The 14459-nt window shown below is 34.0% G+C and overlaps 1 protein-coding gene across 5 annotated transcripts in view; it reads right to left on the bottom strand.

The window, feature by feature from the left end:
- LOC131844810 (uncharacterized) overlaps window positions 1–14292 on the bottom strand; it is a 31396-nt gene extending 17104 nt beyond the window's left edge. For all 5 annotated transcript variants that reach the window (XM_059193778.1, XM_059193773.1, XM_059193774.1 and 2 more), the window contains exons 1-2: window positions 14110–14292; window positions 1034–1216 (exon numbers count right to left, since the gene is read on the bottom strand). In XM_059193778.1, coding sequence (XP_059049761.1) covers window positions 1034–1216; window positions 14110–14275 — 349 coding nt within the window. In that variant the 5' untranslated portion in view covers window positions 14276–14292. The remainder of the gene's footprint in view (window positions 1–1033; window positions 1217–14109) is intronic.
- Between the last annotated feature and the right edge of the window lie 167 nt (window positions 14293–14459).

The following is a 14459-nucleotide window of genomic DNA, read 5'->3' as shown; positions in this document are numbered from 1 at the left end:
TAGAACTAAGGTGTTAAGCCTCTGTAATTTCACAGGTATTTCTGACTTTGCATACCTTGGAGCAACTGCTGAATATAAGAAAACTCCTGTACATAAACAAGTTGCAAAAAAAGTAATAGAATTAGATATTCATTTACTAAACAAGTTGTTTCGTACCCGTCATTGGTTAATAATTGTCATTAATTTGAATCCAGCCGCCGACAAAAAAATTTGTGGGAATTATTTCTGATATCAATGTCTCCATATTTCCAGTGATATAAATACCAATAACAAAGCAAAATTAATCCGAGAGAATGTGGTAGGAACGTCCCCTGTTATTTTGAAATCAAATATATCCAGTGTACTGTGGTCATGTCTTTTTTCGGACTACTCTAATGCTGTTGGCTGCAGCTAGCCTTTACAACGGACGGTAAGGCAAGTCCAGATGGCACTCTAAACCCGGAAGGAGTGTAGCAGCTTATAGAGCGACTTATTGTTGAAGGTTGGTTGAAGGCCAACTCCCGCCTAACGGATACGACTTTAGTCTGAGGGCACTGCTAGGGCATAGGCCGACGTAATTTCTATCCCCGTTTGAATCGGACTGGGGGTCAATCGAAAGGAGTGGATAATTATTGGCTTCAAGATGACATCGACAGTTGACTGCTCCATCTGGGATCGTCGCACAAAATTTTTGTCAAATTTCTAGATTTCTAAAATGCATATTTATTGCTAAGTTGCAATCGAGTGTATCATATTTTATTATTAATAAAGCAAATAAACAAAATGTAGTATATTTTATTTATTTGCATTTTAGGAATAAGCACAATCGATAGAAATAATAATTAAAAATGAATGAAATGAAGAAATGACATACGACAAATAAGCATGAACCTCCTCAGAGGCGGACTAAGGCCAAGACAACCTAGGTACATACCTAGTATGTATGTGACTTGACTGAAAAATAGACCCGGAATTACAATGTTACCTATGGCTAGCTTGAGCCTGAGTCCGCCACTGTACCTCCTCCATTTGGAGTCGTAACTATGTAGTTTACCTTCGTAAATAATCGGTTCCTTCTCACGGAAATACGTGAGGGCGGGGAATTTCGTGATGCCATACTGCTTCGCGAGCCGCTTATCGTTGATCTTCACGAAGTCCACTCCGAAGGTGTCCGTGTCGTCGTCTATCTTCTCCAGCTCCTCCAGCACCTTGTCACATGTCACACAACTCCTTGCATCTGTATATGAAAGGTATATATGTTACATTAAATTTATCGGTGGTATAGTGGTTAACACACCGCCTTATTTCCCATGGGCACGGGTTCGATCCCTCGCACAATGTAAACATTTGGATTCATGAGTATAATTATATTATGGATGTATGTACAAAAAAAATGTAAAGAATTATTCCATCAGTTGTCTGATACCTAATAATTGGTTATTATGGGGACAAGGGGATTTTTAGTAAACCTTATTGCTATATAAAATATATGTGTCAGGTTGACATTCACGCTTTCTGCTCTGGAAAGCATAAAATTAAATTGTTGTGAATTTGTCACATACGCCTAACTGACCCGACCTCATGATCCTACACATCATGTCCCCGCCAACTTAAACCATTAGCGAAGGCTCGTCTAATTTCAACAAGATTGGGTTATTAAATTAATGATGATTTTTATTTAATTGTGTATAATTCAAATTATCAATTGTAAAGAAATTTCTAACTGGGATCGAATTCTGATGTCGGTTGCTGTTCGTCGGTTACGATAGACAATGGTTTTGATAGTTAAGTCTCGACGTTTCGAATTTAAATTTTTATACGAATTAACGTAACACAGATTGTTAATGATTATTTAATCATTAACAATCTGTGTTATGTTAATTCATCAGTAATGTCATCAGTATACGGGCATTGATACTTACAAATATTACATACTAGTTACTTCGATTCGTAAAACTTTTAATTAATATATATTCTCGGCTTCTGAAACCGAAATTCGAAACAATGCAGCATTGGTAGGTATAGAAGACATATTCAGCTTCAGAGCACAGAACTCTGTAAGCATTTCTAATCACAATTTGTAATACAAATATTGTCACAGTTTTTCGAGAGAATATTTTTTTTATTACGATAGCGAGCAATGCCTCTAAAGTCATTGTCATAAAAGACTTCATTTTATTTTTAGCTAAACTATAATAAGTATTTTGATATGTTATTTAGGTTATTACACTATAACCTAGTTCAGTTAAAAATATCGAACTGCCATTCCAGTTTCAAGGATGTGATTTCGGTGATCTTAATTTATAATAATAAAAATCATTTATTCAACAAAATACAGAGTGAAAATATAGAAAAACTTAAAAGCTAATATCGCGCTATGAGTTGAAAGGGCCTGTACTCAGTTGGTTTCGCAGCGTGTCACTGCAGCGCTAATTTTCAGTGGAATCGCCACTCGAAAAAAGAAATAGCATTCTTGATATTTTTTTAATTTAAATATATAAAATGTCCCTAATTAGTTTCAAATAAATCGATTAAGAAATCAAGATCACTGACAAAATATCTTTTATCATAATCGTTTCATGTGATTTTGGTGCGAGGGAAGAACATTCGGAATTAAACGTCATAATTATAATATGTACTAAGTACCTGTTGTGATTTTCTAAAGAGACTTTAACATACTACATTGTTGCGGTAACACATTAATAGGCGTTATATTTTTCTTTATCATAAGCACCGATTCCTAAAAGGTAGTCTAGGAAAGCCTGAGCACCGATTCCTAAAAGGTAGTCTAGGAAAACCTGAGGTTCCATGAAAAGGTCAGAGCAGGCTGTCCAAATGTTAACGAAAACATTCAGGAATAAGCATAGAATACTACTTCTTTGTGCCGATTATAAGTTTTTTGAACAATACTCAAACTAGAAGGTAAATACAGGAGTCTAAATAGCCAGCTAGAATTGCTCCATTATTAAAAATAATATCAATTACGGTCGCACGGCCAAATAAGTGGGAATCTTTGATTTGAAAAAGTTTAATACCTAACAAGGTATTAAACTTTATATTATATATAATATTATTAATATATATTCACATAAGAAAACCTACTTACATAGTAGTAGGTTTTCTTATGTGAATATATATAACGTAACTTTAAGTGGATATGGTAATGGTTATATTGACGGCCTCGGTGGTCTAGCGATTTAGCACCATTTCATTTTCCCTTCACGATACAAACATATCTATTCATGAGTATGATTGTTGTATCGGTCTGGGTGTTTTCTATGTATAATATGTATGTATTTACTAATAAAAAACTATGTAGTTGTATCAGTTGTCTAGTACCTATATCTAAATGGCGCTGTGTGAATTGTCTTGAGATTATTGTTATTATATGTTGTTTAAAGAAGTATATATAATATTTAATACTAGCTATCCACCCTGGCTTCGCACAGGTCTACATATATATTACATAAACATAAACATTTCTCTTAAATCAATCTATCTATTGCTTCAAACTGCATTAGAATCCGTTGCGTAGTTTAAAACATCTAAGCGAACAGGCCGCGGATGTGACATCATTTTATACTGTGTAAAGATATCGTAGTACGCAAGACTGGAAAAAAGCTGTAACTCTATATATAGCATACTCATTCAAAGATTTATAAATAACCAAATTCGTACATACGTAGCTCTTCACACATTTACCACTGATTTGAAGAACTGCCAAAATGTGGCCGTGTAACGTAATGTGTGTTCATTGTGAAAGTTACCCATTCATCGCTATTAATAAGTATAAGTTACGTTATTGTTACTAGGTATATCAAGATATGGCCAGCAACCTAACACTATTATCTATACAAATAAATAAAATTAAAGTGTCTGTTTGTAATTTCAAATTAACAGCTGTTCACTAAATGCCTATGAAAATATTCCAGTTGCGGGTAACAGCTAGTCAATAATATAACAAAATAAACATACAGACTTATTTTAATATTACAGTATTCGTTTTTTTTTAATTTTTAATGTAATTGAAATGTCAAGCAAGCAGACGGTCCAATTTATGTTAAGTAATATCGATCAACCCAGATTATTTTATCCCAGATATATTACAAGGTACTTCAATCCTAATTAATATAGGCAAATTATATAGATACAAGTTGATACAACTAATCTAAGACAATAATAGAAACACTGTACTACCAATGCCTGTGAAGTGCTGTATTTCGGTATTGTAATAATATGTTTTGACTATTAAAATTATGATTTATTATGAACTTTTATACAATAAAAACAGAACTATAATACAATTAAAATATTTTACAAAGAAATACACAAGAAACAGTCTTATCACCTAAGCAATCTTTTCCAGACAACCTTATGTTAAATAAGAAATGACGGAAGGAGATATATGGCGCATGAATGGAATAGTAGATAAGTAGAAAGATAGTTAGTTAAGGTTTTTAAATCAAATAATAATGAAAATTTTTGTTTAAATGTTTATTACTCAATATCGTATCAACATCCTTGAATAATTGTCAAAAATAATGTCTAAGTCCTAGATTAACAAATAGGATAGGTATTTTATATCTCAATTCACAATTCCACCGTAGACAACGCCGCGAGAAATAGCTAATAATGTGCATATGAAATAAAGATAAGTAGGCATGCTGTTATAAATAAAATAACTATGGAATGTGGCATAATTTTACAACTTTTACAAGAGTTCTGCGTCAGCGTTAGACGCAGACACGACCATCGAAAATTTACAATGAATCATGCAAATAAACACAGCGCTCTGAAATATTGACGGACAGTTTATAAGATAGCTAGTTGTCTATTTTGATGGGAATCTTATGTGTTCAATAGTTTCATTATGTAACCCTGTTTTATTCTTTTCGTATTAAAAACGCAAAGATTTTGCAATTAAATATAATTTAACAGTTATAGCTGTAACTCTGTAGTCAGCTGTAAGATATATAATTTCTCTCGTATATAATCCATTACTGAGGATTAAGATTTAAATTTTATTTTTTTAGACCTTCGGAATGGCAATGTATGATTAGTATTACGGAAATGAAATATTGACATGATTCTTAGACTTTTGGACATGACCTAAAAAAATTCAGGTTATTTAAAATAAGAAATCTTCATCGAAGTCAAAGTCAAAAATTAGGACACTTTTGGTTACTTACGTAAATCAAATTTTATATCTATCTACATATCTACAAGTTTGGCTTGCTACTTAAGTTGAGAAGAACTGACATGAACTACTATATGTTTTAAGATATCAGAGTTAATATTTAAAAAAAATAACAGCGTTTCTATAGTGTCTATTCATATAATAGTCATACTATTTCAAATATTGAAAATCCCTTGTCTGAACCATTAACACCTTACAACGTTTTCACCCAAGTAAACGTTTACAGAGAGGCTATATTGAATAAGTCTTTCTTATTATATATTTATATCTTTCGGTATCAGAATGTAGAATTTTGCCAATAAAAGACGTATGAACTTATGTAAACGGAATTTTTAAAAACCGTTGTTATAATAATCAACGATCAAAAAAATATTTGCAATACTGTTAATCTAAAGAGAAAATATATTGATGTAATGTATTATAATTAATAACTAACATTAGTGACATATATGATGTGTTGTATCCCATCTGCAACACAAATTTGACTTTCCCAGGCACATGTAATTTTAATACAGATTAAAAAACATCTATTATCTATGTATTTACTAAGGGGGCAATCACTTACCTTATAAGTCATAAGCACGCATTTCATTACCTAAGTATTATTTGTTCAGAACTAAATATTATATTGTGGTTGTATATTATGTGATTTAGAGAATACGAAATACAATATACTAACGCAAATCGTAAATTCAGTTATTTCGGTTTATTGCGATCCAGTCGATACTAAGTCTTTACGATCGTTGGCAGGTTTATTTTCTTGGCGAACTAATAATATTTCGCTTTATACTAGTTACATGTTCACGTGACAATTGACACATATTGATTGATGGAAGCAAAACATAATGGCTAATATATAATCGAATCGTGTTATTTTGCGGAAGTCCATTTCATTTCTTAATGGATTTATATTGTTTGGCTTAATTCTGCTACCATTAGCATGTGTGAGTAGCGTATTCAGTGCGGAATCCTGACCACCGCTACTGGAAGCGTTACGACCTTCCCTATCGTTGATCATATTCTTAGTACGATTACGTAGATACCACATTGTTTTGAGTGATGAATAGAAAATGTCTTGCAGACCTATAAGTATAATCGAAAGTCTGACATAGATGGCCCCTGTTTCTCTCAGTTTATGTAAATAATAAGTTATTTTCTCAATTTGTAATAAAAATATACACATGTTAAGTGAGCAATAGGTAAATCCTTGCGGACATATGATTGTAATCGAAGGTCTGACAAAGATGTGGCCTGTTCATCTTAGGGTATGTAAAAATCAAGATATTTTCTCAATTTGTACTAGGAAATATACACATGTGAAATGAGCGACAGAAGATACCTTGCAGACCTATGAGTGTAATCAAGTCTGACATAGAAATTCCCCGTTTATCTAAATACGCTTTTTTGTCTTGGTTTTTGTTCAATATCGAGAGACTTAATCGTGGTATCATACATTCTATATTATAGTTTAGTTTCATGATGATTTTTCAAGAAACCAATATGTTAAAAAATCTGACAGCTACCATATATGGTAACTATCACCCCTATAAATGAACAGCATTACGTTCATAACGTCATTATGTGACGAGTGCGTGGAGTCTCTCATATGTTCGTATCCTGTAATTTTACTGTCATATGTCACCTTTGATTGGAAACACAGATTACAAATCAAGCTGTTTGGTGTACCCACTTAGAGGACTTTGTAGAAAGTCTACATCGGCACAGATGTTAAGTCGAGTTGAGTTATATGAGGTTAAAGTACCAATAGTTGTCAACAAACAAACTGGTAAAAACTCATTAAAAGAATATGGCATCGTTAACGCATAAATTTAACAGGAAAACATAACCAATGGGATAAGAGCGAGGTCATACGAGTAATCAAAATGGCATTTTTAATAATATATAGATTTGTGTAAAGATAACATGGTAATGGTTAATTATTTACATATATAAATAGTCCATATAATCTTATAACATAACATATTATCAATTAGAGTATGTATATATTATATATTACCTGACTTTTGCCATATAAGTAAATTAATAGCTACCTGCCCCGACTTCGGACGGGTGTACATATATTATACATATAAACCTTCCTCTTGAATAACTCTATTGCTTAAAACAGCTTTAAAATCCGTTGCGTAGTTTAAAAGATCTAAACGAACAGACAACAGAAGCGACTTAATTTTATACTATATAAAGCTTTCTGAAAATAACTAAGGTTTGTTATCTTATCGCTATTAAAATATAGGGATTGATGGTAGTTGTGTGAAATTTTAGAGTCCACTACTCTCCGAATCATACAATAAAAAAAGTCTTAATTCTTTTTTTTTGTAGTTTCCACCCTTATCAGTTAGGGTTATGAAGAATACTTTATGTTGTATTCTTAGATAGTATTCATGAAAATTTCATAGGAATTGGGCAAGCCGTTTCTAAAAATTATGGCACAAACACTGTGACACAAGAATTTTATATATTAGAAGAAATACGATAGCACAGATAAAATAATATATAATTATAGTAAAGAGTGAAGGGTATAAATATATACATATATATTTAAGCTACGTAGTAAGCTACATAGCTTACCTATGTATTTATTTACAAAAACAATGTATTTAAGTATTTATATATAACTTGTTTAGTATGCATAACACAAGCCTCTTAGCTTGGGACTAGATAGCTCTATTGATTGTAGTGTCAATATACCTTTCTATGTACCTTTCTCGATAAATGAGCCATGCAGCCCGCTAAAAGAAGTCAAAGTCTGTTCAGTAGATTTAGAGATTATCCCCTACAACTGACAACTGGCAAACGTTGCCTCTATACGATTACGATCCCGCACTATTTGTTGTCCCACACATGGTAATGTTAGCGAAACTAAACAAAACGGTATAAATCCATTAAGTAAAGTTCATAATAACTATTAAGTACTAGCTGTGCCCGGTTTCACCCGCATGAAATTTATAACCAATATGTTATTATGATCTATATTACTGTAAAGTTTCATCAAAGTCCGTTGAAGTTGCGTGAAAGAGTAACAATCAACCATCCATACTCACAAACTTCTGCATTTATAATATTAATAAGATAAACTATTAAATATAAAGATCAAAGTCTAATTTGTATTGTTCTAGCAAGTACTAGTACTCATTTATTGAACCTATATCGTATATTATAGCCTTATGAAGCTGAAGTCACTGATTGTGCTATAGTTGATATTTCATTACGTGATCGAATCGGCAATGAAAAGAAAGGCCATGCAATGGACGTTTTTTATTCATTTGATGAAGTGCCAACAACAGCTATGGACGTAAATAAATCCTTGGAAATAATGGAAATCACGGCATAAGTAAGTAGATTGCACTGCCAATGTCACTCTTTACGAGTTGTCGACTGAAGGTCTAAGGTTTCGTGCCTCTAATGCCTCTAATGCCTAATGTAATATGTAAGATTGCCTTACTTTATACTGCAGACTGTCTCGACTGCATATAATATATGTTAGATACGTATAATATACCTTCTCTTTGGTATAAGTAAGTAAGAAGTAATTTTGATACAGCCCAGGTAAATACGAGAACCTACTAATGGGGAGAACCTACAGTGCCAATTTCATTCATACCTTGAGAATTTTCAGGCGAATTGTGTTGAGTAACACTAAAATACTTTATATTAACTCACGTAACCGCCCTGAGTTGTATACTTGTCGTCTCGTGACAAATTTATAACATTTGGGTAATTTCCAGATGCATTTGACGTTGCACGTTTGACCAAGTTCCTTGTAATAAACGATTCCGTTTCTTACAGCAGGTACATAGTATTTAAAATTGACTAAAACAAATAACGTACCATCATGATTGTTATCCCGAATGGGGTATTTAGAAACTTGATATTTTGCAGATTATTTATGATGATTACTGTGTGTTAGTGTATCTAATATTTTCCGGGTTTTTCTTCTTTACATTTCTGTTGAAGAGTTAATTACAAGAACATAATTTATTTATATCGAGGTTTACTTTATCAACAAATCTTATCTATGATCATAAATATTTTATAGGTAGCTGACAGAACTGTACAAATATAGACTGGCTTCCTGAATGTTATCACACTTGATAACTTGGTAACTAACAATGATTAATATTAACACTTAATTACTTTGCAATTATTATATTGTAGTGATATATTTTTAATAAACGTGCTTATCCACTATTTTACTTGTAATATGTGCATGCACATAAAATGTAGAGTTTTGAGAATGACATGGAGCAAAATCGGTTACTATCTATATAAAAAATTGCCTCGACGGTAATCTGCTAGAGGAATTATAAACTGCCATTGTTATGAACATAATTCAGTCTTGCAGATACTTTCTCATCTTAATATTATTAGTCGTAATGTTGCTGACAGATTGTATACCATTCTTTTTTGGTACCCCTTTTTATATATGTCACTTTTGGCTGTCTTGCTAACCGTTTTAGTAAATACATACGTATACGTAAAATTATTCCTATGTAGTGATTCCGCTCCAGTTACAACCATATTTGTAAGGTGCTACAGTATTTTACTTCGAGTTTTTCTTTTTTATTTAGTTAATTACAATGACAAACAAACTGACCTACTTGATAGTAGGTGGAAAACATCTATATAGCTACACGAAGCACCACAGAAATCACGTCGACTTGGGTACACGTGATTTCTTTTGATTTGGTTGGGCCCGTGAAACCAGACATGCGTTGCTATTCCGATGGACTAAGATGGCTATATATAAATTCTTTTCTTGTGTTGGTATCAAATCTATTAGTGCATCCTGGACACAAAAACGATTAGTAACATTGTATTCTTACCCGACTATTACACAAAAAAAATTACAGTACCTAATTATAAAATAGTGAATAGTTTTGCAATTTTTTTATTCCGTAATTCTTAATATTGAAATATAATTGATAGAATTAACCACAAACGTTATGTTGCTTCTTATCTTTAACAATTTTCAGTATTATATTATCTATATGACATTAAAACGGCAATTGTAGATACTGCCTTCCAAACATCAATAAAAGGTGCTGAACAAAAACTGAAGTTTGCAAATTGTGCATTACTGTTTTACGTTAATAAATATTTATAGTTTAGTTAATTTAGTCCCTGTAATCAGAATTATTTTTGTTTTTCGCACGGAAAATTTATAAACTTAGATTAACTCTATTAAGACATTAATTTTAATCAAATATTTGTCGTAACTTCCTGTTAAAGGTTTGTGAAATCTATTATTTGCTAAGTTTTATGATCTTTTGAATCCAGCTTGTTAAAGTCAGTTACGTGAATTTGAAAGTCGTTATATGTGGAATCTGGGTTAAATTTTTGTGTGATTTGAACAAAGGTGATCGGAACTAAATATTTCAAGTAATTGAATATATAAAACGGCAACAGCCAATGATAATAATTCAGTATATAATATAATATAGAATATGATAGGTACAAAATTTTATACATTACTGGTCCGTTAAATTTCAATTAAATATAGCCTATGTGTTATTCTGATGCATAATATATTATTGTAAAGTATTATCAAATTCCGTTCAGTAGTTTTGAAAAGCGTGAAAGAGTAACAAACATCCATACTCACAAACTTTCACGTTTATAATATTATTATTAAAATAAGATTTAATGGAACTTCTGTGAGGGATACCTATTCATTTACTGAAATGTCGAAATGAGTAAATAATTAGACTCTAACTATTCGGCCTCGACGGCCTCCGTGGTCTAGCGGTTTAGAATAACCCCTTACTACCGATGGTCGATGGGGGTTCGATTCCTCACACGGCACAAACATTTGTATTCATAAGTATGATTGTTTGTATCGGTCTGGGTATTTTCTATGTATAATATGTATGTATTTACGAAAAAGAAAACATATCTATGTATTTGTATCAGTTGTCTAGTACCCATAACACAAGCTGTAGGTATCTTCATTTGGGGTTAGATGGCACTGTGTGAATTGTCCTGAGATTATTCTTAATAAGTTCAGTTTTATTCTAGTAAGTTACATAGTTTCACCTATATACATTGTCTTGTCTAAAGTAACGCTATGAGGGAATGGGATTGTTAACAATGAGGACTAATGGCCTCATTTCTACCAGTGTACCATGTCACATTGACGTCCACGTGTCCCTGGAAACCATCATGATAAAATCATAGTGAATTTGTCATGATGAACTAACTGTCCTAACCTCTTGTTCATCTTATCGTTCTCCACTGGTGTCCCGCCATCGAAAAACGTAGGTGCAGGCGGGTGCATCTTTACAGTAAAAAAAACAGAAATATAAGGCAATGAATGTTCGATGCACTTTTATGAGCACACTTGAAATGAACACTTCAGTGTTTCATCCACTCATAACGCTCTGATTAAGTGTGTGAAATGTTTTTTAAATACAATACCAGCCGTTTAATGTATGGATTTATTAATGAGTGTATAAAACAAATATTTGAGTAATCATAAGTACGAGTATGTATTTCTATTTAAACGGCGATCGAATATGTATTATATTTAATGATTACTTGAATTTATTAGCTGAATTTTATAGATGGAAACTTTTTTGTATATCGCTAACAAACTATGTCTCGTCTATGTTGTTGTATACAGAATTGTAGTTAATTGATGAATTCGTCACGATGCGAATAATGTTAATAATTTCATCTTTGTTCATATCGTTAGCTGGAATGACACGCCAATTATAGGTAGTCCAGTTATCTTTAGAAATTACTCTATCTTACTTAGTTATCACCTGAGTTTACTATTCATAAATATAGTATGATAATAAATAGAGTTATCAATATCATTATTACATAGTATAAAACAAAGTCGCTGTCGCTGTCTGTCCGTCCCTATGAATACTTAAATGTAAACTACGCAACGGATTTTGAAGCGGTTTTAATTATAAAAAAATAATAGGTAGAGTGATTCAAGAGGAAGGTTTATATGTATAACATGTATTATATACATGTACACCCGGACGAAGCCGGGGGAGTAGCTAGTGATGTGATAATCTTGATTGATATAATTATGGTCATACGTAGAATTAATGAATAATCATTGCGAGTTTTCTCTTTTCTACCACATCATGACCTTATATAATATAACCACAAGATATAGATAATAATTGTAGACTGTTAAAGGTACAATCAGACATTTGTAAACTGCTTAATGGATGAATGATTAATTTAGGTATATCCTGTAATTTCATTTAAGGACCTTCATTTACATTAATACGTAAATGTTATATATTCATGTAGAGTTCTTATTGGATAATCATTGGAATTTTTATCATTCTCCACCTCATTAACTTTCCATACATTGTTATATGCTTGTTAAATATTAGATATAGCTTTTAAATGTAACAAAGCTTGTTTCCGCCTCTTAAATTACACTTCTCTCGATTTTAAATTGTCGTAATTTTCATTAATCCAGGAATTAATGATAACAGCCTCAGTTCTGGATGTTATCCAACACAAACAGTTGTAGAGGAACATTTTCGCAATTATGTCTTTTCTAACAAATACTAGGCAACTGTTACTATTTTTGTAACGCAGATGTTTTATGTTAGTTACTCGTATGAAGCGCATTGCACTCAACTAGCATGTTTTGTAAATTCTACTTACGAAACTTGAACATAATTTTGTAAATAAAAACATAAATCTATACCTATCAATCACACGGTACCTTCTAGTTCCATACTATCAGAGCTTATACTAGGACGACCGGACAACTAATAGAATAAAAACTCGTGTTAATTATGATCTAAATAAGACTGAATAATATTGTTATAAGAACCTACATGGGATACTTATAACTCTTATTTCAATTTACAGCTGAATATAGACATTCCTTTGTTATAGACATAACAATCATAGGCTACATATTTTGATGCGCCTAATGAAAATAATGTAAAAAAAATGCTAATAACAAAGTTCAAAATTGTCTGCAATTTTCGAATTAAATTAAAAGATATATTTATTTTATGGATGCTAATAATTTTTGAAGTGTGATAAAGAAATGCCTTCAATAAACTTTGTTTATGTTTATGTCTATAACTTGTTTGTAAATTATATGACAAATCAATAAAATTATCCTACGTCGAGAAGTCTCCATTCAAAAGTCCAATGATCCCTATTAGCAAACGCAACTAGAACCGAGCCAAAACTTTTGTGGTGCTGCCGGCTTCGACATAGATTTATTGCACTTTTTGTGTCTGGACCAGTGACAGCATCCTTCGAATGAGTGTGAGGTGCATAATGGACGCGGCAACGGATATAGATAGCAAGGTGCGTCAACATAACTCTAACTGACGAAACGCAAAGCAAAAAGCTGTATGCTCTCGGCCTACACTCACGAATTGCACTTTTCTCAATAACCGAACGAAACGTGACGTGTCAACAAACAGATCACGAGTCAAACATCTCGGTTGACGACAAAAGAAAATATTCGGAATGTTAATACCACGTAATAGGAGTCTATTTCAGCTGTACATGCGCCGGCACACCACACTAGTTTTAGCCGAGCTCAAAGCGTAGGCGCGACCTTGGCGGAGCCAGCATCGGTGGAACGGTGGAAAACGAGACTCGGCCATTTTAGGCCGTGCCGACGGGCGCACCGGTCGGCGGCCGGGTCAAGTTTTATTGTCTCCGCCACTCGGTTGCATAACTCATAAATCGCGGACGGAGCCGCTTTTAAAATATCATGCCACCACAGCCGAAAGTGCGGCGTTCCCTCGGCCCGTCCGAAGATCATTAACTCGCCGATAACCCATTTGGACGGGCGCCGTCGCAGACGTTTCGACACGGCATCGCCCCCGCGCTGGCCGGCGGCCAGCCGAGAGCTCGCAAATTTAACCGGAGACGCGCGCCGGTCGGCGGGCGGCAGCCGAGTGGCCACTTACACCAGTACACCGCGACGAAGTCCTTATCCTCCAGCACACGCTCCAACTGTTTCGCGGTGACCTCCTCGATCTGGGGTTCGTGTTTGGGGGCGGCGGGCGACTTGCGCGCGGTCGCGGCGCCGGCGAGCAGCAGCAGCGTCGCCAGGGCCTTCAGCCACCGAGCCATGGCGAGAGCGCGCGCGGACTGACGCCGCGGCCGCCCGCCCTGCGCACGCGCCGCCCACCGCCGCGCCGCGCGCATGCGCCCCTACACGCTCGCCACTCGCCGCTCGCCACTCGCCTCCGTCCCACCACTCGGCCGCTGCCGCCGCGGCGTGACCTCGTCGCCGATGCTGGCCTTTGTTTACATC

This window comes from Achroia grisella, unplaced genomic scaffold, assembly GCF_030625045.1.
Source record: "Achroia grisella isolate CSIRO2021 unplaced genomic scaffold, CSIRO_AGI_Agris_v1 utg413, whole genome shotgun sequence".
Lineage (NCBI taxonomy): Eukaryota > Metazoa > Arthropoda > Insecta > Lepidoptera > Pyralidae > Achroia > Achroia grisella.
This window is presented reverse-complemented; position numbering and strand designations above follow the sequence as displayed.